Raw genomic sequence first — 27897 nt, 5'->3', positions numbered from 1 at the left:
GCTTTGCACCATTCAGAATAACGTTGTTGTAAATTTTTGGATGGGTTATATATTCCTGTCTAGCTTGTACGGGAGGTGTTTTTTGCCAAGGCAACGTCATCGATGCATCCCGTAGTTGAAATCCCAAATTCACCCATTCGGAACGCGCCGGGTCTGAAACCGAGCGCACCAAACGTGCTCCAAAATCAACGTAGTGACGTAATCTCTTTGTGTTGGCAAATCACGGTGTACGCTGGGCGGGCATTGTGAAGCTGTAGTTGAGTGTTAGCAGGCTAACTAGAGAAAGAAAGCTAACTAATCGTGAGAGTGGAAGTGGAGCTAACGTTAAAGGAAAAGGCAACTGTCAAAACAGCAAAGGGAACAGAAATTTTAGTGAAGTAGTATTTCTGTTAGCTGACTACATGAACAGTTTTCTAGCTAGTTAATCAAAGACCGTGTTTGTCAGATGCCCGAGGAGCATTTTGGATACTACATCGATTGTCCCATTTCCAAACGGAAACCATTTCTGGACAGACAGTTCGTGCTAGCCAGCTAGCTAAGTGAATCATCCAGGAGACTTCTCATTGTCACCTAAAAACCCAAACTGAATGTTTTGTCTGTCATGAGTCCGGCCGGGTGCTCCCATGTGAACGGTTATAAGGTGGATAATTGGAAACAAAATCTTCGAGTCATATACCAATGCTTTGTTTGGAGTGGTACTGCTGAAACCAGGAGACGCAAGGTAAAAACACAGGAACTGCAACGTTAGCTGTAGAAACAACAGTCAAATAATTTGAATGTGGCACATACAGACACAGGACTGTGGTGCAAATGATGTCCCACATGAAGCACAATCACTGAACGGGGTTTAACAAAACTACGCTCTTAGTGAAACTACTCTTGCAGCAGCAGCAGCAGTAGTGTTGCTAGTACCAGGGCTAGCCAGCTAGGTTATCACCGGTAAGTTAGCTAGCCAAGACTCTGCTTCGCGAAGTGCGAACTTCATTGCAATTTTTTAAACTGCAACCTTTGATTTGTCTCCAGTAGTAAAAAGCTTTTCGGCGATTCTTGTCACCAGCTAATCGGCTAGGCTAGCTGAGCCCTGTTTGGTAGATGCTGTACAGTTAGCTGGATGGCTAAAGTTGGGGTTTGAGGAGAGTTGTGGCCATGGGGCTAACATTACCTCACCAAATGGACCCATTGTGTCTCTCCTCTCGCACACACTGGGTCCACAGATGAGCGGTTCGCTCCTGGGCATCCCAGGTCAGTGTTTTTTTTTTTTTTTTTTTGCGCTGGTCATTCACTCAGGAGTTTGGATGCTGAGAAGTCAGTGCGTTACTTTATTGCCAATTTCCTTTTTAGCTCATCCCACACCTGCTCGGCCTACACAGCTCCGAATAGCTCTCTTACAGTGTGAAGTCATCACTGGATTGTGTTGCAGTCTCTCTCACTTTCCCACCATTTCTCTTCCTTATTGTCAACTTAAACTTGTTTTGAATTGTTTTTTTTCTACTATAATGTTCTTTTTTGGATCAAACATCTGAAACTACTAGCTTCATTTTCACTGTGGATTAGCAATAATTTGATTGTTGTCACAAGAAATCCATGCCTCTCTTATACATGTCATACATCTTTATGTCGTTGTGCTAAAATAGGTGCGTCAGAGTGATGCAGGATGGACAGAGCTGGTGAGTTGATGCTTATTCCCTCCTCATCTTCACTGACATACTGACTGTAGATAGTTCAGATGAACAAGAACTGGCTTGCTTTCTCTCCTCTTGCTCACCTCCCTGTGTGCCTCAGTCCCTTTCCATTTAATGGACTGAATTTTAGATGTAAAACTATGTAGCGGAACAATTCAGCCCCAACATCGGATCTGCTGTGATACAGCCAGTAAGACTACCTGGTAGGAGGGAGGACTGTGTGAACAGACGGGCCAAAAACATAATTCAGCTACACTGAGGACACGTCAAAGCAAATGGCTTGTCCAGAAGAGACACTGACCCTTTCGCTTACATAGTCTTGTAGTGACATGCTTCGGTTTGAGCATGGTGCTCACATTGTCTTATTTGATGCTTTTTTTCCCTGAAGTACATCAGAATAACAATGTGCCTGAGAACATCTAAAAGTCAACGAGACAGTCTGAAAAGGTTATCAGACAGTGTAGTGGGTGACACTGCAGCAAGAATGAATATTAATTTGTCGTGTGTGTTTTTTTTCTCACTCTCTACCTCGCAGTAATAGAACCAGCAGGAGCACAGTCAATCTGTCACGGATAAGACTGGTGGGGTGCTTTCTAATGCTCATTTCATAATGATTCACAGTGTTCTGCCCAGCCTCCTGGGCATGTTAAGCTGTTGTGAACCCGGTTTGCTGGATACTTTTGGGCTGAACCATTTCTGTATTGGTTTTTTGGAAGCCTCACAGTGTCAGCAGCACCGTTTTTGTCTTACATGACCACCAGCCATCACTTTTCACTGTAGATTCATCTCTGACAAACACCTGTTAGGTTTCTGCCTTGCTAAGAGGAACACAGACCTTTCTCTCTCCTGTTTTACTTAGTCCTCAAGGTTAGAAAACATTCATAGACATTACACATTTTACAAAACCCTTTAGATTATACTGTCATGAGAAGGTTTAAAAGATATAGTTCTATACTGGCCTGTATTTAAATTCTCTGTTTCCCTTCAGTCCACAGTTTTTTTTTCTTTTGGCTTAGAAATGAGCACCACCTAGTTCCTCTCACATGCCACTGTGTCGCAATACACCTGTGGCCTCAGAATCTTAAAGTAATCTTACATAACTGAAAATAAGCCTGACTAAGTCTCTGTCATGGGAAAACTGCTGTGTAATAATGCACTTTATCAAATTGTGCCATTTAGAATAATAATAACTCTATTTTGGCTGCGGTGCAAGTAAAAAGAGTGAGGGCAAACCTCACCATATATTTGTTTTTGTCAGAAATGTAGCTGCTCATATTTCTTTTGTCAGTCTGTGCTTTGAGAGATCGTGCCCTATATCGTGCTATTGTGTTTCTCAGTTCAGTTGTGGACAAACAGCAATTGTTTGACAGTAAGCATCAAAGAGGTAGTTTTGCTTACGAGAACCATCCTTTTAGCTTTGCACATGATTTTGTTGTGGAACAGCTGTCTAACATCTGTTACAGTGTGTGTGCTTAGTGGTTGTGCTCTACCCAGACAATAATGGACCAGGTAGCTGATACAGAGAGAAAGGAGACAGCGGTGGCTCTCTGCTCCTTAATTGCCCTCCAGGATGTCTATATGGGAGTGTGAGTATTGTGCCTCACTCCGCCTCTCTGCCACCTAACTAATCTGACATGCAGAGCAGGTGTTGTGCTGCTCCAGTGGTACACAGGCAGCGTATTCTCATGAGGTGAGGCAGTCTTGGTTTTTGTTCAGCTCTGAATCGTGATTTTTAACTCGCTAAGACTTCTATAACATCCCCGTGTCTTTACATTGTGGAAAATAAATTCTTACAAATCCCGCATCCGACCTTGTTGCCATGTTGAAACGGGTATTTGAATAGATTACTGCATATTCGCCTTTCAGTCGTGCATTAACAGACTAAAACAGGGAAAACAGTAGTAAAGAGGCACCTTGGGCATAGAGGAGAGTTGAAAGACATTGTCATTCAGTGACGAGGGATGGAAACGGTCATCAGGCATTATAGTCAGTCTTGGTTTCATTAGCCATTGCCTTTTATGCTGAATTGCTTCACCTTCTCTTGTTTTCCTTGTGTCTTTCTCTCCTTTGCCGTCGTCTGTCCTCAGCAGCCTCCCTGCAAGCTGTCATACTCCCTACCTCAAGCTAAAATCAATTCCTAGGCGATTGTGAAGCAACATTGGTGGAAAATCTGTCACCTGCTCCGCACGCACGCACAAACTGAAACCCACATGGGTAACAAATAGCTGAATGAAAGCCGTAGTTACAAATTACCAGAGATGAAAATGCAGCCCAGTGTGGCTTGGGACCTCTTGTTATTTTTTATTCAGATATTAGGACAGTAATCCCTCTGCCAGGTTAGTCCTTGATGAAAAGCACACTAGCGTTAACCATAAACTGTTGGTTTAACTCGTTAAATTTGTCATTGTTTTCCTTCTGGTCTTTGTGTAAACATTCCGCCGTGTCTTCTGTGCACAAACACTAATTATCTCTAAATCATTCCATAATTGTATATGACACAAATGCTCTACAGAGAAAACAATTAAATGCAAATTGAGCAGTGTATTAAAATTGTCCCGCTAAGGGAGATGGCAAGCATGAACAAGTATGTGATAGTGTTTTTCTCTTTGGTGTTAATGGGGATTAGATCCAGGCTAATAACTTGTACTATTTTCCCTTTCGGGCTTCTGTGCTTCATTATATTCTGTACTGGTCAAGGTGTAGCGCATCTCGGGGGCTGTCAGTTTAGCAGGCAGGATCTGATTGGCTTTGCCACTTGGCCAGAGGGGCTACACCCATATAAACTGCCAGTTTGTATCATGTCACAAAAACCAGCGCCACGTCAGAGGAGAAACTATTGTTCTGTTCCACTTCCCCTTCTAGCTTCCCGAATCCTTACTTTGACTCCTTTCTCTAAACCAAAGTATTTCTTTGCAGCGATATTTACTGAGTTTAGTGAATCGTTGTTTGAGGAAGACACGTGAGCCTTAGTTTGCTTCTGTCTGAACAGATTTCGGATGTTTCCTCTCTTAATTGAGATTCATGTTCCACTAGATCCCCAGTTGCTGTTAAAGCAGATTTGCACAGAAGGATGTCAGCACAACTCTTGGATAGAAACCTGCATTTGCTTTTAACAGTTGAATTCATTCCTCCTCTGACCCTGACTTCAGTCATATTCATAATTTATATTTTGTGAATGGCTGTGGTGGTGGTGGAGGGATGGTGTAAATATTCATGAAGGTCATGCTTATTTATTTTGTGTGCCGCTTCATCCAGCAGGATGGACTCGATTTAGCATTTGTAAGGGAAGGTTCTGTGTCCAGTTAAACACTGCTACCATGAAGAAATCCGCCATTCAGTTAAACCAGAGCTATTATCTCAGGATGGAGTGGAAATTGGATGAGATGAAAGCAGGGTGGGTGGGGTTGGTAGAATTTCACAGCCATAACTGCTTTGAAGAATTTGCTGTCACTTTGAATAAAAGGGTAAGGGTCGTGATTAGAGGGGCTGACTGAACTCAACTTTTATTTTTTTTTTTATCTTCTAGTTTTGATAAATCATATATGATCAGAGGAGCCACAACCCCCTCCCCCACTCGTTCCCACAAGTTCAAACCCCACTCTCTGTCTGTGATGAGAGAAGATGAGAGAGAAATCGTTTGCCAGATATTGTTGGGAATGTCAGAGGGAGGAAGATTTTCAAGGATGACACATACTTCCTTCTGTCACCCCTTTTCTCCCACTTCATGCACACACACATACACACACAGCACCGAGGCACAGCCCATCCCAGAGAGTGCCTGATTCCTGTGCTGGGAGCAGATCTCTTTGTCAGATCAGCCTCCATCACATCACAAGCCTGCTCCCTGACTCATCAGCATACGTTTGTAGCATCGGGATCTATTCCTCCAGCCTTTTCATAGGCCTCACTTGTTCCTCTTCTGCTCTCACTCCCATGCTGCTTCTTCCTCCTTTTTGCTTGCTTTCCCTTTTTTTTCTATTCATGAACCTAGTTCAGCCTCCGATTCTTGTTACCTTTTGAGTATGCCACTAAATTTGTACAAAATTGCTAGCATTGTTTATCTTGTGATATTTATAATACTGTTGCTGTTACAATTTTTTAAAATTACATAAACTGTTCACTGTAGTGTTAAATTAGCACACTGAAATATAATTTCCTTTACATGGAGGTTTGCATCTGACTTCTTAGATCCTGTGAAATGTATAGCCTAGCCTCTAATCCTCTCATTTCCCCTCCTTTTTCCTCCCTCCCTATATCACAGCCTCTTAGCCAACACTGTGTAGGTTTGGTGATGTCAGACGTTGATGTTTTGGCTCTCATCCAGGCCTATTTCTTCCATGTCTGTGTGCCTTCTGTCACTCCCAGGTTTTGTCTAATGTGGCTTTTGGTTTGTCAGTCAGTTGTGGCTCAGTGGCTCAGTGACTCAGACTAAACAAATGGCACAAGGTCTGCAACCTCCTCACAGAGTAATCTGGGGCTCGGTGTGTCACCTTGTGGTGTCCCTTTCACATGCTATCGCCTCCCAGTTTCCGACTACTCTGACTACTACTCCATCCTTGCTTTGCATTTTCCTATCAGAGATGCTTAAGAAGATGAAAAGATTTGGTCAGGCGTTTTTTTTGCTATTGACTGAGAGCTTGGTATATGCACAGGCATTTGCATGGGGTTGCTGCAGGACACTGTTGATTGGCAGCATAACAGTGTTACACTTTGTCTTCAGAGAAGTAACGTAGAGAAGAATACCAGGCTGGTGTATTAATCAAAAAGTGGCATTTGTTTCATCTCTGAAGTAGGGGGGGGGGGGGGGTAATATAACTTAATAGAGTATGTAAAATGAAAATGTAAGTTTACCTGAGACCTGGTAACAGTTGAAATGTGTGTGAGTTAGAATGAGGTTGACTTTGTGTTTTGAATATGCTCATCCATCCGTCCATCCATCTAATCTCAGCCCCTCCTCCTCAGACAAGTTCTCTTTTGAGTCCCTCTTCCATCTCTACCTCCCTTCCTCCCTCCCTCCCTCCCTCTGACCATTTCTCCTTGCTGCTGTCCCTTCACCCAGAGATGTTACTCATTTGACCGTCCAAAAGCCTCTGGAAAGACATCACTGCTACAAAGCATGCTGGTCATGGCCTGAGCCAGCCAATGAGGCTGCTGTCCAGCCCTCCCTTCGTACCACCATCTGGCTAATGAGCTGTCAATCACTCTCTAGGGGCCGACCAAGCCCAAAACCAAGAGGTAATCAATCTCTTGTAGTGTCGACACTCAATTATTCCCTATTGTTAAATCCTTGAATCAATGTGACTGCTTTTCTTTGGGACTAGACATTAGGTCCTAGGAGTTAAAATATTTTTTAAATTACAGTATGGTTCGGAGTAAAATTCAAATTGCAAGAGCTGCTAATTATATTCTCTGCATGTTAAGGAATATTCTTGTATGACCTTGGCAAAAATCACAGCATTACTTTTTCTGTTTTAAATTGCCAGTAAATTACTTGTAGGCTATGCAAAATTTGTCAAAAAAAGAAGTTTTTTTCCCCCCTTTTTTTTGCATAAATTCTCAGTCATACAAGGCATATTGCCAGGAAAAGAATCTCTGTCCCTGCCAAAAAAGGCGAAATAATAGTAGTTAGTAAATAAGTTAAATTATCCCTCAGGTTTACTCACTTTTAAAGACCTGCACACTAATAGCCCCAGTGTGCTTCTCCTGTAAGAACTGCTTTCTGGTTTTCCTGGGGGTAAGGTTTTAGGCTTTGTGGAGCCTGATTGGTGCCACGGGGAAAGAGAAGTAATCAACATGTGATCTGATGAGATCTGAGTCCAAGGGGAGTCTCCGTTTGCTGTGGTTGTCAGTCACTCACATGCACAGTCCTTCATCTGTGTGTGTGGCGTTTTGTTGGAGCAGTGTGGTTGTGGGCATCTGGTATCTCTAAGGTTTGACAAACGATCACACAGCCTTTTGTTTAGCTTGTTTTGCTAGACTGTTTACCATCTGTGCAGACAAACACAGACCATCTATCTGCACAATCTGTCCTCATGCTCTACACTTTTGTCAATATCATTATTTTTTTTTTGTGGCCATGGTCATTCTACGATCCCACATCTTAAGCAAGCACGTGTGTATTTGACTGGTCCTTTCCTGAAATGTGTCTATAGTCGGTTTTGGGCGAAATGATTCTTTTCCATAACACATAAACCAGGGTTTTTATTGTGTTTTTGTGAGTGGAAACCCCTCCACTGCCTCTGCTTTTTTTCCCCCTACATCTTTTGATCTCTGGAAATCAAGACACAAGCACAGCCTCTCTCTTTGTAATTGATTCCTTCATCACATCCACACATGCACGGTGCCTATAAAGCTCCATCACAAGCGCTGCAAACTCCACTTTATCCTAGCAACCTACACAAGTCGAGCAAACCCTCCCCTCCTTGCAAGAAGCTACACTCCATCGGCCGGGGCTCAGGTTGAGCTATAATGTCCTTACAGCAGTGTGTGACAGTATGAGGCCAAACTACACATAACTCAGATTCATTTGGATGAGTTGGGAATACATTCTCACAAAAAAAGACCACACAGCATGTCATTGTCAACAGGGGTTACAAAGAGCTGGAATTCTGAAAAAAGAATAGTGAGATTTACATTGTGTGTGTCTGTGTGTGTGACTGTGTCTCCAGGGCTATTTATTGGGACTGCATATCGCATGCTAGGCATTGTCATGTGGAGATAGCGGGGATGTGGGTTTAGGGGGGTGGGGGTAACGACATCATCCTGCCAAAGCACTGACAGGCTGCAGCCCCACGGGGTCAGTAGGCAGCGCGGTTCCAGAGCATTACCATCAGTCTCCTTCCCCAGCCTCCCCTAGCTTGTTCATATTAAATATAGAATCAGAAAGGATTGTATGCATGTATGTATGTGTCTGAGCATTCAAGGCCAATGTCTACCAAAGTCAATGTGTGTACAGTATCTTCTTGTTGAGAGATTATGTGTCTTTCCATGCTTATTTATAGTCTGCAGTGCGCATGTCAGCCATTGTTAGTTTTGATGGTGTATGAGTATGTATGCGTTGAGGCCTGCACACAGGCTTATGAGTGTGAGGCAGCATGGTGAGTCACTGCTCTCATATAGCCATACTCTCTACTCTTTATTGACTCCCCCCACCCCCCCTCCCTCCCTCCCGTCCCCTCCCCGGTCTGTTCTTTGCAGCAGCAAAGAGCGTGCTCAATCGAGCCAGACCTTTGTCCACATCATAATCGTCGTCATTCTCTCTCCTCCTCGGTTGCAGCTCATCACATCACTGGCTCCGTTTTGAACATGTGAATGCATTAACCTAAATGCCGAAGGAGGGATAACGCAGTCAGATTGAAAGAATGCAGGGGGGAGAAGAGAAGACGGGGTGTAAGAAATGGCTGTTGCTGCATTTAGATGAACATGTTTGCAGCTATATCTACCACAGGATTGGGGGATTCATTACTGTTCCACCTGGGTCACGGTTAGCTGACAGGCACACGCAGCTCCCCAAAGCATGTAAAGCCATCTTATGTTCACCTAAAGATGTATTGCGGGTCGCTCATCTAGCTAATGCCTCTCTGCATCTGTTCCTCCATCAATCAAGAGCTTTGTAACACTGGTGGGTCATTCCCCTCTGAACACGGAGCCCCAGCCTATCTGGCCTCAAAGAGCGCATCCCAGATGGGAGTTGCAGCCTAGCGCAGCACGAGCGCGAGCTTGCTACCTGTCCGACACTTGTTCCAGTCATCTGAGCCAGCGGCTGATCAATAGCTGATCTAATAGAACATTAAAAGCCCTGGGTGCACCGAGATGCAAGAGTGCTGACACTGAGGAATAGACAGCCTGTGAACTGTGGGTGCTGGAGCAGAGATAGATTTTCTGCCCGCTCAAGGGGTGTTAAGGCAGGAGGAGGAGGTGGAGGGGGGTGGGGGGTGAGGAAGAGGGCAAGGCGTGGCATTGGCAGGGTTTCTTGTTTTTGAATTGGAGTCCTGGTGCAATGAAGGAGGAGGGGGATTAATGGCATCACTGCTTAGGTAGGACAGGCTTAGAGAGGCAACTAAAAAACATGCATTTAGGATTTCAGATGTACTCAGCTGTGTTTCCACTAGGGCTACAACGTGTGGCATATCCGAATGTTCGGGGTCACAATTCAAGTAGTACTCAAATACTTGTTTGTCGACGGCCAACAAGTGTGTGTGTGGGTGTGGGGCTCTCCGAGTAGTGAAATGGCACTCGGATGTTGCCCAAGCTGAGCGAGTACTCGAGTACTCAGATATTGGCTACAGCCCTAGTTTCCACAATATCTACTCTATTTTATACTCTCTTTATACATTTTACTTCATTTAATCTGCTTGACTCTTTATTCCTTTCCAACTCCTCTGTGCCCTGTTCTCTTTGGGTACCAGTGAAACGAGCTCTGCCTTTAAAAGTTTAAAGAGCCTGCTGTAGATGTCAGTCTTGATATTGCTTTAAGAGTCGGTCAACACTTTGTTTCTTCTCCTCTCTCCATCACTCAACATTTTCCCCCTTTAGGAAAAGGCTCCGTCCCAGCGTCGGTCGCTGTCCCTTCTCTTTTTCGGAGCTGCCTGGCTAACAGACCAATTTGAATAAAAACAGAGCTTAGTGTCCGCGACCCTGAATATCCCCACTACTGCAGTGTCATCACAATCTAGCCCACGCCCACTAATGCTCAGCCAAAACGTAGGCCCGGAGTTTCGTGCAGCGCTCATCCCAAGTGCACCACGATGTGAGCAAATGAACAAGTGAATACTGACTCACTCCTGTCTGGTGGCTGTTATTTCAGCTTTGCACTCACATGCTTGATCAGAATTTCTGATCATTTCGGTCCACTCCCGCCGTTCTGTCACCTCTAGCTCTGCAGATTCAGGTCCCGGCACAGTCAAGTCTTCAGTTGAAAATCTGTCTCACTTGAGGACATGAGGAAAATGAGACACATTCTAAGCAGTACACACTTTGTCATCTGTTTATTAAACCATCTGTAGAAATGAAACCTACTAAGCAGTAATTATAAGTTAAAAGAATTGGCTTAAGGCAGTAGTATTACAATGTTATCGTTGTTGCAAGAGATACCAAATGTTGTAACAATAGCATTGCTCTGTGATCTGCTGTAATAAATAAGATACATAACTTAATAAACTAACATTGCACCGTGTGCAATAGCACAGTGCATGGATCTAGACAGAATAGTGTTGTCTCTGTGTGCACTCACCGGAAATGACCGCAACAGGTGACCACGGTTGTCGTCCGCCTGTCAACTCTTGCTCTTTTGTTCACTTTAAAAATTAATGAACATCATTTCCCGTGTGTGCCTCCCGTGTCACGCAACATGGAAATGAGGTCGTTGTCAGTACCTGCGACCTGTCCTCCTTTCGGTCGCTGTTTTCAAATGTTTGAATCATACTTTATCAATGTTAGTCTTCCACTATAAGGCAGAGATGGCAAGGCTGAGAAGTGTCCAGGCTCTTATACTGCACTGCATGTTGCTATTAATGTCAATGTGAACATACTTGCTTTATTTCACAATACATTTGGATGCAAATGGTTTACAGTTCACCCCTCTTCTGATGGCTCCTTCCACAGTTCACTCAAACGTCCTCCACAGTCACCAGATCTCATCCAGTAGATTCACATCCTGGATGTGCAGCTGACAAATCTGCAGGAATGTTGATGCTATCAGGTCTATATGGATCATGTGAATCAACGCCATGAGGAATTAAGGCACTAGGTACACCTTGTAAAAGTGGTCAGTGTATGATTGTGTATGGTAACTTTTTCTTTTTTTTGGATTTGAGTTGGTATTTGAGGTAGCCTCTAAGCTTCGTGTTGAAAAAAAAAAAGTGTATAGCTACATGGGTTAAATGTGATCAACAATGCTTTATCATTCAACACATGAAGTTTCGGTTTTAGCTGTGTAGTCATCCTATTACACAGACTGTTCTGTGTTATGTGTCATCCAAAGAGAAGGAAGTGAAACTGACTGGTATAGCCTCTTTTTTTCTTTGGTACAGTGAGCTTAAATTTTGTTCAGATGGTGTCAGGTTATACTATTGTATCGCTTGTTAAAAGATGGCAACAGGCAGACAATGCAGCGCAGGGCCACAGAGTTCATGTCCAGTGATTTCAGCTATGTGGGAGTGTACATGAAACTGAAAACTGGTAAATCTCTCCCGCCAATAGTTATTTTCTCATTTTGCGTCGATTCACCTTTGCGTCACACCTCCTTTCCTTCTGTCTTCTCTCTATGAGTGGGCGACTCATTGCAGCAGGTCTGCACCCTGAAAGGCTTTGATTAGATCTGTTTCCTCTCACTCCATCCCTTCTGTTATTCACTCTCTCTCTCTCTCAGCGCAGGCACACTGACAACTTTCTGCTGCACTCTCACTCATCTTACACACCTCTTTGCCTGAAGAGGTGTGTATTCACTGCCAAAAGAGACCTGCATTTACTGATGTACTGCTTTTTTTTTTTTAAATGACCCAAGTAGAATCAAGTGTCTCGCTTCTTTTACCTCATCACATCTTAAGATGTTCCTGCCGTTTGTCGCAGCTGTTTCTTCTTTTCACCAACAGAGCAGCTGTTGAAACTCTCTCCTGTTGTACTCTCATATAAAAGCAGGCTGACATGTCCCCTGTATGCCTGTGGTACCCATTGTTACCGTGTTCAATGAGTGTTGGATAGTTTTACAATGAAAACCTGTGCAATCACTTGAAAGCTTGAAGATGCCTCTTAAAGCTTTCATAATACAGCTATAAAGACTCAAAATCATGTGTACCTTAATATGCAGCATCTGTACCTAGGGATGAGTACCTTTCACATTTAAAACGGTACGGTACTGATACCTGGTACCTGGGTGGGGAGTGCGTGCCCGTATGCGATGGTACTGTTGTCGGTACTTTTTTGTGTGTAGGACCGTTATTTTGTTTATGAAAAATGTGTCAAAACTTCTGAATTTTGAATATTTATTGTTATGGTTTGGTGTGAACAAGCAAAGTCTGCATAATGAGGGGTCTTCTTTAAGTGCAATAGCGGGATCTCTGTTTAAAACTTCAGAGTGCAGGGAGAGGAGGGGCTGTTCAGACAGTGGAGTTCTAGTGTTGAAGCCCGGAAACGACGCAGCCAGACTCTCTATCATTAATTCCCTGCCCGAACCCGGCCAAAAAAAGAGGAAGATGAAGGCCCAACTGGACCCGAATCATTTTCGGCCCGAACCAGCGAATCCAGTCGAATAGGTCATTAAGACAGCTCCTTTGTCAACGTGTTTGTGAGATAGAGAGCGGGGCAAGGAGGGACAATGCATTGTGCATCAGCCAGACACTATGTCTCAGGGTGCGTTCAGGTACTGAAATGTGGTACTGTTCGATTTTACATGAATCAATACTCTGGGATTACTGTGGGAATTCGGTCGACACCAATAAAAGTACCAAATTCAGGACTCATCCCTATCTGTTGTCTTCCCAGAACCTTTGACACTGCACACCATGCCCACACTTGTATTTTCCCTCCCTTGTCTTAATACCTTGGGCAGTGGCACTCATGCACAATGAACCGTTCTCAGGGCTACTACCCTTATCCACAGTTGTAAAGTTTTTGCTCTGCATAAGGTGTGGACCTGTGCTCCTGTGGGATTTTTTTATTTTTTTTTTGCAGATTTGCTGAAGATGTCAGGCATCCTAAAACACAATTTCTCCGGTCACCCCTGAGTTCTCTTGTCAAACCAATCGCACGCACACTCCAGCTGCTGCTGGCGCGCGCCTCAGACAGATCCTGCTCTCCGTCTTCGGCGTTGCCCGCCAAGCATTAAATCCCATCATGCCCTGCATGTGTTAGAGAGCGGAAGACTCAGTGTGGAAATATGTTGTTATTCAGCTGCATTGGATTTGTCAACAGGCCCAGAAGTCTTTAGTCTGTCTTCATATCAGATCTATTCAAGTACCGTATCCTCCAAAGTGTTTTGTGTGACTGACTGGAAGATACAAATCTAACTCAGCTGGCAGGGACTTCCACTCTGTCAGCCTGTGCCACTCTACATTACAGCTCTGGGCTCTGTCCTGCTGCAGAGGATTTTGCTCACCAATACCCTCCTCTTCTCTCTCCCTCCAACCCAATCCCCTGTCCTTCCTTGTGTCTTTCTCTCCAGGCCAAGTCGTGTATCTGTCACATGTGTGGCGCACACCTGAACCGACTCCACTCCTGTCTCTACTGCGTCTTTTTCGGCTGTTTTACGAAGAAACACATCCACGAGCACGCGAAAAACAAGAGACACAATCTAGGTAAGTCACGCGCCTGCTTGTTAAAATTAAGCGAGTGCTTTATCGTGCAAAAGAAGATTGTTTTTCCCCCCCAACAGAGCTATGAGTTTATTGTCCTGCATCATGTCCAAGGCTCAGTCGCATCACGTCATTCTTCCCATTCACATGCACCCCTGTGGTCCACTGCAGCATCAGCCATTATCAGTGAAGGATTACAGCATTACTTGGGGCAACTTCCTCCTCTGAGCAGACAGGGAGCTGAACCTCACACTAACCGCAGCACATTACCATTCTGGTGGGAGCTCCTTAGCCAGTCAAATGTCATGGGTTTAAGCTACAACATTCGCCTTTATGCTGCAGCAAGGGGAGGGGCAGACACTACTAATCCACAGCTACCAGAGAGCCCAGCCTCAAACACGCATGCCAATTAAGTAAAAATAAGACAATGGTGCTAATTAGCATGGTTTTGATATGACCTTGACATGGGACATGCAAGGAAACGGGGTGGCTTGGTACTTGTCTGAATGGCTTTAAGTGATGTAATGTGTTTCAACAGTTTGGTTACATGCACATACCCCAAGCGCACGGCTACAGTGTTAATTAGCTTTAAGTGTTCCACAGGAGCCTCTCTGACATTGGCACTCTGTTCTTCTCCACCTCTAATCAAATTAATCCAAACTCCCCTGTCTGCTAGACAGCCAGATAGAGAGCTCCCTTCTCAGCCTCTTTTTTTCTCCACCTTTTTTTCTTAACAACCTCACTCCAGAGGCCTCCTTTTCTATTTTCTTCCTGTTCTTTTTTTTTCTAGCTACTTCACTCTCTCATTCTATGAATCCCTTTCACATCTTCTCCTTTTTCCTTCCAAACGTTTGTCCTCCTACTCTACGGGTCGTCCTTCACTCAAGTGAGCAAGATTCATGAATTCCCACCAATGTCGTGTGCCATAGTCATACTGTATCTTTCTTTTCATTCTGGATGTCACCCTCATTTTTCTCTTTAACAGGTTGCTGTTGTTCACAAAGTAGCATCCTATTCATTGCAGAGTTACCTAAATTGGTCGTACTTTACCCGTAAAAGCGATGATTACATGAAAAGATGATCATTTTATTTCAGGGTAATTGATTTGCCTCGCACAAACACACAGTCCCGGGCAGAATTAAGGACATTATTCAGAACAATTTTCAGAAATGAATGCAAATGAACCAATTTTATCAGAATATTCAGAGGACACAATTATTAGCACCTGTTTGTTGAATTTAAATTGGTTCTTCAAACAAAAATAGAAAAACAAATAAGATCTGCTTAATTTTCAGCGGCCATGCGACCTGAATTAACCAATGGATGATTGTAACCACATGCTGAACACTTAGTGGCAAAGGCCAAGAAATGGTGAATGGATGAGAATGTGGCACTACAGGTAATACTCAGAAAATTAGAATATCATGGAAAAAGGTCATTCACTTCCCCATGATTGCGAACTGTACTGAACCAGACAGAGAGCTTTTAAAGGCTCAGGAACCCTTTGCAGGTGTTTTGGATGAATTGGCTGACAATTTGAGCTACAACATTGAACTTTTTCACGATATTCAAATTTTTTGAGATTCTGATTTTGGGGTTTTCATAAGCTGTAAGCCATAATAATCAAAATTCTAACAAATAAAAGCTTGAAATATCTTGCAATGCCTGTTATGAGTCTAAATAATATATTCATTTCACCTTTTAAGTTGAATTACTTAAATGAATGAACGTTTTCACGATATTCTAATTTTCTGAGTATTACCTGTATATAGGTGCAGTCCAGGTACCATTCATGCAGCACTTTTCTATCACACATACACACACACACCGATTTTAGAATGGGACAGTTTTAGGTTTAGTGTTATGCTCAAGGACATTTGCGTACGCAGACCCGAGAAGCCTGGGGATCAAACCACCTTCGACCCGCTCTGCCTCCTTGGCTATAGCCGTCTCAGTTCAGAGCTGAAGTGGTATCCTAAATAGAAAAAAAACAACAGCATTATCAAAAGAAAAAATGGCAAGAGTGCAAAAACTTTGCTATAAGCCACAGTGCTTCTGGGGTAATGTTCTGTGAGCAGATTTGTGAACAGTTTTTTTTATTGGTGACAACATGAAGCCAAGAATAGGAATAGGACGACAACAAAGGCATTTTCAGGCCAAAATGTATTACCTAATTTCACAAACTTGGTTTGAGGCGAAAGTCTAGGGTCTTTCAGTAGGACAATGACCTTAAGTGCACGGCACGCACAGCAGCACAAATGAATGGCTGAAAAAGAAAAGAAAACTTGACCAGCAATGAGCTCTGACCTAAATCCCACTGAGAACCTTTGGAGGAGTTGTACTGCGATATAGAAAAGAAAGAAAGAGCTTTTAGATGTTGTCATTGTTGCAAACAAATAACACTGAAGGTGATCAGTAATAAGTGTCCATGGTACATTTTGTGATTGTGTTATTTCCCCATTTTGCAAGTTGCTGTTTTTTTTTTGTTCAGTAACCATTTTATTAAAATCCTCGTTATACGTTTAAAAAAAATTAGAAATCAGTTCATTTGCATTCATTTCTGAACATAATCTGAATGATTCAGAGGCTCCCAATATTTTTCCCTAGACTGTGCACGCACACACGCACGGACACACACACACACGCACACAGAGACACAGACAGACAGACAAATAGCACTGTGACAACAGGGTAACATACACCAGTCAGATTTTCTACATGATGTCTTCGCTCACTTTGTCAGTGTGGGTAGAACCAAAAACAGAAAAATGTCCGGTTAAGCTAAAAATAGGTTGTCACGGCAACAGAGCTGAAGTATTGTTGCCGTGGAGTTGGAGAATGGAAGAGGGGTGGTGTGTTAGTTGAAAGCACAGGTGGGGGTGGGAGACAGATACACCTATTCCATCACTGCTCCCCTCACATCTGGGTGCTCAGCACAAAGGGATCAGATATAAACATACTGTTGAGAGTGAAAAATGCAGGTGGAAAAAAGCGTGGCGGCCACTTGACCGCATCCATACTGCTCCAGCTAGTTTGGACAGTCAAATATAAAACCCACTGTGTGTGACTGTGCTGGAAACCAAAAATCTATTTGTAATTATGGTGCAATCTTTCTCCCTCTCTTTCCCATCCTTCCTGCTCCCAGCGATAGACTTATTATACGGTGGAATATATTGTTTTGTGTGTCAAGACTACATATACGACAAAGACATGGAGCAGATTGCCAAAGAGGAGCAGAGGAAAGCCTGGAAATTGCAAGGTATAACCTTTTGTTTTCTGTCAGAGAACTTAATGCAGCTTTTGAAATAAGGCCAATCTAATGTCTCAGTGCCCAACATGGTATTTGTCTGTGATTGTATCCACAGGCATAGGAGAGAAATACACGACGTGGGAACCGACCAAGAGGGAGCTAGAGTTATTACGACATAATCCAAAGCGGAGGAAAATCACTACGAACTGTACCATAGGTGGGCATCAGACCACGTGTCTTAATCACTACACTTCCATCCCCAGTTTATTTGTGTGTCATAAACATGTGTGCGACTTGTGCACTGGGGATCGCTCATGCATTGAAGTGCGATACCCAGGACCAGGCAGTCCCACAGGCAGTGCACTGGGCGGGTAGAACACAGTGTTCCCTCTCTGATAGATGCACACCACAGCGGGTCCTGAATTTGTCTGTGCGTCTCCACAGAGCTTGTCGACTCTCTTGTTGTATTTTCTCAGTCGTCTGTTGCTTTGATTTCTCCCCAGTTATCTCCTTTTATGTCTCGGATTTGGTTCATGCATTTTTTTTGCTGATGTCACCCTCCCCTCTGCCCACTGTCTCCCGCCATCCCTCACCCCCTTTTTTTTTTTTAATATCTTCAAATGGCTCAGTTGGTAGCACTGATTGGGCAGTAGACCGAGAACCACTCTGAAGTGTTTAAGCTCTCACTGAGTCCTCTCTTCCCAAACCAAACCTAGCTCAGTTGGATTCGACCCAAGTCCTCACTGTGTCTCACCTGTTCTACTGGCCACCATTGGAAGGGCCGTAGCTTTACTTTCTCACTCTAAATGAATCCATTCACAGCTTTGGGGTCTGCTCCAGGATACACATGGTTTTGCTGGCAGATCCAACCCAACACCATATTGTTAACTTTCCAGCCACACAAAAAAAGAATATTTGAAAGCACCAGTGGCTTTTATGTCTTAACAATCGCCCATGTGTGATTCCATATAAAGCTGCAGCAATTATTATCCTCAGCGTTTAAGCTGCCAATTGTTATTTTGTGACCCAGGTTGAGTAACTGGGCAACATTTGGCATTTTTGCTTGATAAAAGACTTTACTGGTCAACTGATCACACAAATGCTGATTGATTGTCTATTTTAATTATGTGTTAATTCTGTTGGCAACTGATAAAGGATTTTTCTTTTTTGTTTGTGATAAGCAAGCTGACTACGGCCAACACTCAGAACTCAGATTCTTTGGTGGTGATTCAGATCGCCTCCACTGACAGCAGTATGAATCAGAAGCGCTGTCAGGTTTAATCTTTGCCATGTTGTTCTCATTCCTCACTTCCTCTCTTCTTGTCCTGCAGGTTTACGAGGGTTAATAAACCTGGGCAACACGTGTTTCATGAACTGTATTGTTCAGGCCCTAACACACACGCCACTGCTGCGAGACTTCTTCCTCTCCGACAGACACAAGTGCGAGATGCAATCAAACTCCTGTCTGGTGTGTGAGATGTCGCAGCTCTTTCAGGAGGTATGATGCAGTTTGCCTGTGTGAACTTGTCATATAGATTTCTTTAATCTTCTTCAAAGACAAAGAAAAGCATATAATTTAGGTCAAAGCTGAGCTGTAATTTGAGAGTTGTTTTTTTTTAACAGCTATATAATACAGAATGTTCTCTCACTGTAACCGACTGCAGAAGGCTGAGTCACTGTTGCGCTCTCTTATCATGTCCAAAGAGGGAGGCAGAGAGGAGGGAAAAATCCTGCCTGAAAGGAATGTACAGAGCCACATAGAAAATGAATGAGCAGAATGCAGTAATTGCACCTTTTTTATTGAACCTGATCAGTGAGTGTGAGTTATGTTGTGCAGCCATTTATAGCCTTTTAATCTCACCTCTTTGACACAAAAGTTTGGCATTTTACATCTAAGAAACTCATCGGCCCTGGATGTTATGTAACGGCTGCCTGGTCTGCTCCCACACTGCCTCGCTGTTTTCTTACACCCTCTCACTTCCCAATATATATACGGGCCTACAGATGGTAAGTGGTTCTATGATGAGTTGAGCCACCCTCCAACCCCCACCCACTCCAACAAACGACACACACACACACACACACAAACAGACACAGACAGAGCCATTCACCGTCGCTGCGGAGAGAGGGAGTCATTGAGTAATAAACGGTGCCTGTGACAGAAAATTCAGGACACTTTCCACCTCACCTTGTCCCCCAACTTTTTCATTTTCATTGCCTCTTTCCAACTCATTGTCATCAAAAGCTCTGTTCCGACTGCAGACACACACGCACACAGCTTTTTTAGTTTTGAAGGTGAGCGGCACGGCCTGCTTTGATCCCCCGCTCGAATCCCCTCTTCCCTCTCTCTCTCCCTCCCTCCCCCTCCCCCGTTTCCTCCTCATCTTGTAGTGCATTTTCGATTGTCAACCACCTTCAAACTGCAGAAAAGCAGCAGAGTCTGTAAGATTCAAAAGAGACGTCAGCGTGGCATGTTTTCCCCACTCACAGCTCAATCAGACTTCAGAGGGAACTGTGGAGAATAAAGTGGAGGTGTGCAGCGACAGCTACGTGTTGGAAAATGAGAGCCCTCTCCGGCATTAATGAGCTCCGGTTGGATCTTCATTGTAGCGTTTGCACTGCGCCAACTCCCGCACTCCGCTCAACTCTCTTACTTTTCTTACCCACATTCCATGACCCTGACCTGGCTTGTCACTCACATTGATTCCCATGGCAGCACAAAGTTCTCTGCAGCGCTTTACACATGGATCTTTTTGCACCTCACATCCCCTCTCTCTCTCTCTCTCGGAGGATGTGCTGTCATTAGAGCTGGAGCTGTTAGGTGATGCGATGAAAGTCATTCCTATGCGACGCGGCCTAGAGAAATCAGCAGTTAAGAGTCACATAAACACCTCGAACTTCTGTGTTCAGGCTCAGCGATGAATTATAGATGATGCAATGTGTCGGTAATATTGGAAAAAGAGGTGATACAATATAATGCACCCAGTAACAACATGGAAAATCTAGGACTAACCACCTCTCGTCTTCGCCCCCCTACCGCCTCTCTGTTCTCTCCACGGTGCTCTCAGTTCTACTCGGGCCATCGTTCGCCCCACATTCCCTTCCGGCTGCTGCACCTGGTGTGGACTCACGCACGTCACCTCGCAGGCTACGAGCAGCAAGACGCCCACGAGTTCCTCATCGCAGCGCTGGACGTACTACACAGGCACTGCAAAGGGGACACCATCAGTAAGATTCACTTAATTCTCTGTAACCAATCACATTTGATATCCTAATCATTTATATAATTTCATCAGTCGTCTTTGGAAGCATGTACTTTTTCGGTGTGTGAATTCTTGAATATTGTCACTCAGGCTGAGATTACACCTTGTACCACTCTGAATAGGAATCGCATAAAAAAAGGCAGAGAGTCAGTTGAGAGATTGAGTGGAGTGTGTCTGGGAGTGTACCACCTACTGTCTCTGATGCCAGATGTGGAGTTGTACCTTAGATCTACCCACCGAGCACGGTGTCTCACTGCTTCTCTGGAAACGTAGTGAAGGAGTCTGACAGTGGAGTGCACCAAGGGGACAGTGAGCATATAAGCAGTGTGTGAGCGTGATTTCAATGCTGTAGTGCAATGACAGGCTGACTCATCCACACACGCCCTCCAGTAAGGTTTGCTCTGATTGGCTATACAGGGTTGTTAAGTGGAGTGCAGGGTGCAGAGAAGCTCCGCTACAGGGGAACGGTTAAGTGAGAAAGAGGGGCCAGACAGAGTCCTTTAGAGGTGCTAGAAACTAGTTAGGGCTGTCTCTGTGTACTCGCCTGTTCATATTTTTGTTGCTGTCCGTGATCCACAGGAGATGACAATGGGAAGAAGGCCAACAATCCAAACCACTGTAACTGCATCATTGACCAAATCTTCACTGGTGGCCTGCAATCAGATGTTACCTGTCAAGTTTGCCAGTAAGTTGGATGTCACTATAGTTTGCTGTGTACTGAGACTTTTACTATTATTTATCAAAGAAGCAAAGGAAAATCAACCGAAAGATGGTTCCACCCGAGATGTTTGCTGTCCTTTGATCTTAATTCGACCATCACATCCCCTACCCCACTCCTCCTCCTCTTCTACATTTACTCACTCATCCAAAATCCATCCATTCATCCATCCTCTGATGCTCTAGTCACCTCTCACCACTGGATTGATCAATGCGGACTTCACCCGTGGTCCCAGAGTGAGTGAACCGCTGGTCTCCACTGCTCTTATTTAAAGGCCCGGTCCCTGCGGAGCTGCTGTAAGAGGGGCTGTCTAGACAGCAGCGAACCCAGGCGTTGCCTGCCTGCCCCCTAGAGCTGTCCTGTCACATTAGCACTAGCACGCTGCACTGAACTGCAAAGCACCTTGCCCAGCCCAGTGCAACGTTTCTTGCCTCCACAGTGAGAAAACTGACAGACTGATGATGTGGACCTAGCGATGGTATCTTTTGTATCATTCTGCCATAAATTTAATCCCATCACAATCATTACACAATACCATGTTTGCTACCTATTACTAATGGGTAAGGTCTTCAAGAAGCAACATGAAATGCATCCCCTATGGCAAAAAAACATTAATGGGACCTTAACGGTGCTATATTGCTGCAGGGCTGCTCTCTCACCATCACAAATGCATGATCACTTGCCGTAACAGCCACCTGCTGGTACTACTGGGTACTTCAGCACCATGACTCATCTGATTAACAGTAATAATGTGCGACAGCCCCATTCCCTCTGCGTATACATATATATTTATGTGTATTGCGTGCATTCTACACGGGAAGCCTCCATTTTCCCCAGGCTGCAGTCCATCACAGTCATCGGACTCCAATAATACAAATTCCTTATGTAAAGCCAATTTACTTTGATGTAACACTTCATTGAATTGCAAATGGGCCCGGCAGAACAGCGTGGATATTATGCACATGCACACACTCAATCTACCAGCCGGCTTAAACAAAAACATGATCAGAATCTGGAGAGGCTGTGCGAATTCAGGCACGTGTGTTGCCATCTGTGTCATCATCCTTTCATCATGGCCTGCACTTGGTGACACACAAATCTACACACAAGCACACACCATTTATTAAATGTAATAATTGGGTTCCCTTCTGTTTTGCCTTCTATTCTCCAGTGGTGTTTCCACAACGATAGATCCATTCTGGGACATCAGTCTGGACCTGCCTGGCTCATCCACGCCTTTCTGGCCCCTCAGCCCAGGAGGGGATGGCAGCACAGTCAATGGAGAAAGCCACCTGTCAGGGTCCACTACGCTCACAGACTGCCTACGCAGGTACACCTTTACTCTCAGTTGACACCAGTACGGTTGCCTTTTTTTTCCCTGCCTTTATCTAAATGAACAAAAGAGTGTTCCCCTTCATCATCCCCATTTTTTGGAAAATGTAAAACCATTAAATCAACATGGTTGTGCTAAAGTACAATAACACAGAAATCAATTAGGAATCATTTTCATCATTCTGAAAGGAAAAACATGAATATATTTCATGAATAAATATAAAAAGCAGTATTTCCACTTTCTATCCAATTTACCTCAGCAGGCTTATTTTCCCACATCCCCTCCCCTGCCTCTTTAAATTCATGTGTATCGAATATCTCCACTTGTAGTCAAATAAATTTCATTCATCCCTTCACTTGTACATCGGGTCACATGGCGCCTGCTCATGCACAACAACCCTGTTATCTCAGGATCTCATCTTCTCCCATCACCGCATCGGCAGAGCAGGTGTGACCCCACGTACCTCCTTCACTACCTCTTCTTTCTTGTAATTTCTTTTCCTCCTCTCCTTATCTTATTTCATTCCCTCCCATCTCCACCTAATTCCTTTTCCCCCGTGCCCTCTCTACCTCTCGCATTCGTCTCATGCCCCCTCCACCCCCCACCACCACTCACTCTCGCCTCCTTTCCTTCTGACTTTTTTTTTATTTTTTTTTTACTGCAGCTCCTCACACACCCCTAGTTGCTGCAGCAAGTCTCTTAAAGGTACAGGACTGGTTGGTGCTGTTGCCGTGGTGATAGAGGCGTTGGCATCACCAGCAGAGCTCTGGGCTGGATGCACCGACATAAAGAGTAGCTGCACCAAAACTAACCAGGAAGGCTTGATGTTAAGACCCTCAGATGTATCCCAATTACGGGCCAGAGCTCTATAACTAGACAGTTGTGTTTGGGTGCAAATTTAAAGGACATGTGCGACATAAAAAAACCCATAACAAAACACAGAAATCAAAACGGCGTTCTTCCTCTTTCTCCCAGTTTTCACTTCCTCTCTTCTTTCTTTTACCCACATGTTCTCTGCTCTTACACATCCTCTCCTCTTTTTCATTCCAATCCTCTCTCCGCAGGTTTACGCGGCCCGAGCATCTAGGAAGCAGTGCCAAAATCAAGTGTGGCGGTTGCCATAGTTACCAGGAATCCACCAAACAGCTGACAATGAAGAAGCTCCCCATTGTAGCATGTTTCCATCTCAAAGTGAGTCAGCCATCGACAACGTGCTGCCAATTATCACTTGTTACATTGTCTGCCACCATCTGACAATCTGGTTATTTAAGGGCACACTAAGCTTTTATCCCTCGCACATCTAATTTTGTCAGTCATCACTTCAGCAGATATAGCAGCGTCTTTTAAATAGGGTGTGTTTTTTCTTTTTTGTCTTATGTTATCCTCCAAGATACTTTCCTAATTTCTCACAGTTATTCTATTTCATGCTGATGTAATGTTGCATCCTTATGTACAAATGCAATATGCAAATACATTTTGCCCTGTGTGTATGCAGCCTTCCATCTGATGGAGGCAAAGTTCAGATTTTGCAGTGACTTAGCTGTCTGGTACATTGCTTGTGCGTAGGTGTGTTCATAATATGATTCAGTTGTTGGTGCATTACCTCCCACTGTGTAGTCCTTTCACACAGTGTCCCAGGACACCTATGATTTTAATGACTTGTACAGTCCGCCACTGTCCATGTTTTATTTATCATACAGTATTGGAGGCCTATAATGTATTTATGATATTCATAGGAGCAGCCTGCAAGAGGATAGTCCTAAATCAATCCAAGCCTTTTATTGTCTTGTTACAAAGGCGTAAATGTGTGACAGCCAGAGTGGAAAACATGCATTTCCATCTTTTACCTAGATGTGTTGGATTTTGTATGTTGTAATGCTGATTCCTGTTATTTCTAAATATGTTTCTTCTCCCCTCCCCCACCCCCCCTTCTCCTTCCCATTTCGCTGCCCCTTCCCCCCTCTCCTCTCTTCTCCTCTCCCTTCCTCTCCTCTCCTCTCCTCTGTCTCTGTCCATCTCCAGCGGTTTGAGCACTCTGCTAAATTGCGGAGGAAGATCACTACATACGTTTCCTTCCCTCTAGAGTTGGACATGACGCCTTTCATGGCATCCAGGTAAGACTCCCTTGGAAGTCATATTGTTTTCTTTTCCCCCCTCTCAAATAGCTCCTCAGCTTATCTTCCCATATACTAAATGTATTCATACCAGTGTCACCACCAGTTCAGAAATCACAATTGTATCTAACAGTACCTCTACAATTTGCTTGCGTTCATAAACGCTCTTATGCTATATACATAGAGTATAATTGCAGTGGTTGTGCCCATTTGCATGTATGTCAACACAGTGTTATTGAATGCTCCCTATAAATATATATTAGTGTCAGTAGAGCATGCAGCAGCAGTCTTGCCCCACCCCTGGCTGTAGCATCCATTCACTTGTTTTCAGAGACAGAAAGATCATTAGTGGTGCTGGCAGGAAGAGATCTGCTTTCATAGATAGGATAACTCTGCCACCTAGTGGATGCATGTGCCAGTGTAGCATGTTTACACACACACACATGCATTTAAAGTGTCTTTGTCTTTTCCTCTTTTCTGTCACCTGCAGTAAAGAGAGCAGAATGAACGGGCAGTATCAACAGACGGTCGATGTATTAAACAACGACAATAAGTGAGTACCTTGGGAAATGTGTACTACAGGAAAGTGATTTATTAACATTCTGTCACTTTCTTACTGCAGCACTGTCATCACAGGATTTCTACTCTTGCACAGCAGCACATGCTAATGACCCGAGGCATCCGGCTGTGACTTCCCCAAATTAAATCAGTTTGAAGCCTATTAAAAGCTGCTTAGTTTTCCTCATCCATGGCTGTTACAATAGCTTTCATTTTCCAGGACATTTGCCAGGAATTTACTGTCTTAATACCAGTGACAGGTTGCTTGTGATAAAGACAGGAGGCAGAATACAAGGCATCCTGAAAAGAGCAACTGTTTAGGGTTTCATGCAAATAAAAGCAGGGAACTACGATGGGCTTTGTGAGATATATGTGTCAAAATGAAAGTAAAGATAAAAAAAAAAACCAACATCAAGGATATCAACATAGCTCATCAGGGCTCTTTATTTTTCCTTTTTTTCCCCCCAGGTATTCCTTGTTTGCAGTGGTCAACCACCAAGGCACATTAGAGAGTGGCCACTACACCAGCTTCATCCGCCAGCACAAAGACCAGTGGTTCAAATGTGATGATGCCATAATCACCAAGGCCAGCATTAAGGATGTACTCGATAGTGAAGGGTAAGCATAGAGTCAAGCCATAAACAACACTGCAGGTTTTTACAGTACGAAACTTAAACTGCATTTTTCTTGTCCTGCAGGTATCTCTTATTCTATCATAAACAGTTCCTCGAGTACGAGTAGTCTTTGTGACCACTGACCACGAAGAACCACTGCTTCTAATGAGAGAGCCAAGGGACTGGAGACAGGATGAAACACAAACACACAAACCTACCTGAAACTCTTTGACTACCAGTCTGCTCCTCCAGCTCTGGAGGACATAAATAAAGAAAAAAAAAGACGTGTGAAATCATGCAACCTTTCAAAAGAAAAAAAAAAAACAAGCACTGAGCTACTTCTTGGCATCTACTTGACAAAACTGAATGAAGAGGAGAGAAGGAGGAAGAGTCGGGCATCGTCAGTTCCAGGCTTAGGCAGAAGGAAGAGGCCCCCACACCCCTCACTCTCTTCCCCTCCTTTCCCTTCCTGCTGCAGGGGCAGTCTGAGCGTGACCGACTGTCATGTTGATTGGGCACATCTGGATTTTTCTTACAGTATTCTGAACCCCTATAACCAACCCACCCACCCACCCCCACACACCTACTCCACCTCTCTCCCATGGTGCTCTCGTTTCAACTGACCAAGCATTTAACTTAGTCATGATGGAAGACATGTTGTTGTCATATGCACTTGGGACTGAACGCAAGAAAAAAAAGAAGAAAGAAAAAAAACATCAAAAAAACAAAATAAAAAAACAAAATAAAATCAACGTATTATGAACTTTGCAAGAACATTTTTAAAGGTATGGTTATGATTCTTATCATTTGTGAATTTAGTTATGAAATACTGTATGAATCTAGTATACATCTATTTTTAAGAGCAAAGAAAACATGGGAGAGCTTAGAGACGCTGCCTTTGCCAGTTGCTGGGGAAGCGCTGCCATGGAAACTAAACAGATTTGGACCTGAGTGTGCTCATGTTCCATTATTTACTGTGTTGATTGTTTTATTTTTAAGTCTGGTTGAGGGCAGGGAATATCTATTTTTTTTAGCAACTCATTGAAATTTGAGTTTTTGTTTACTGTTCTTTTCAGTGTCTTTTTTTTTTTTTACTTTCAGTACAGTCATATGTCCCTCGCTGTCCTGGTACTGGAAATGTTTTTTGGACGTATTATACTTTCATTCTTGTGGAATTGTTGGTATAATGATGGTGGTGATTAAATTGGCTCACCTTTGCTGTTTATGAATTGTATGTTGAATGTGAGCTTTGGGTTTGGTATGGCATTCTGAAGAGAAGACATAACATACAACACATGAACTCCAGATGAGGTCCTCCATTATGTGAGAATGCTGTGGTCTCTCCTCATTAAACACCTTGAATGCTCTGTGCAAAAAAAAAAAGAAGAAAAAAAAAGCCCATTTAACAACACTGCATGCGACTGGGCTCATGATCTTATAAAATGTGAAGAATTGCCCTCGGTAATGCCTCAAGGCCTGCTGCCCATCAAACTCTTGTTCTGTATTTTGGGGATGGGGAATGCGATCATTTGAGATATATAGAGGGTAAAACACATTGCACGCATATGGGCACTGTGCAGCCACAGCCTGGCTCTGAATCCATCTGTGTAAATCTTCTCCATGGCAACTGTGTGGCTGGTGTAGACCGGTGTGGTTCGTGGTGTCTTGCCTCTGCAGTGCAGTAAACCCAGTGCTCTATTCAATCAGTATCCTGTTAAGTCAGACTTTAGATAATGCACATACACATCAGGGTGTTGTGGTATGTTTTGTTTGAATATCACTGATTGTGTATGTATTTTAAAAAGAATACAGAATAAAAATATTCACTCATGTATAAGATGAGGGCCCTAACCTATCACAAAGTAACGCCACATTAAAAAAAAAGAAAAGAAGCCACAACCCCTGGTTGTTTAGCTGCTCTGTAATTGGAAACAAACATGCATATCCTTTGGTCTGCTGCAGAACCTCAGCTAGAGGACAACAGTGGGTTTCTGAACAGTAAAATCAAAGACTTGTGAAAATGGTCGCACTATGGTTTTGATGTATCATGGAGCAGCTAAGGCCACCCAAGGACA

At 43.7% G+C, this 27897-nt stretch overlaps 1 protein-coding gene across 1 annotated transcript; it reads left to right on the top strand.

The window, feature by feature from the left end:
- The first annotated feature begins 262 nt into the window (after positions 1-262).
- LOC310989378 (ubiquitin carboxyl-terminal hydrolase 22) lies at positions 263-27897 on the top strand. Its single transcript, XM_083976414.1, has 13 exons — positions 263-721; positions 13843-13975; positions 17118-17231; positions 17338-17439; positions 18554-18720; positions 20291-20450; positions 21065-21170; positions 22375-22533; positions 23601-23727; positions 24559-24650; positions 25141-25203; positions 25677-25826; positions 25907-27897. The coding sequence occupies exons 1-13, from the start codon at positions 602-604 to the stop codon at positions 25947-25949; spliced, it is 1536 nt and encodes a 511-aa protein (XP_083832540.1). The 5' UTR covers positions 263-601; the 3' UTR covers positions 25950-27897.

The sequence above is a fragment of the Trachurus trachurus genome (assembly GCF_905171665.1).
Source record: "Trachurus trachurus genome assembly, chromosome: 8".
Taxonomy (NCBI): Eukaryota; Metazoa; Chordata; class Actinopteri; order Carangiformes; family Carangidae; genus Trachurus; species Trachurus trachurus.
This window is presented reverse-complemented; position numbering and strand designations above follow the sequence as displayed.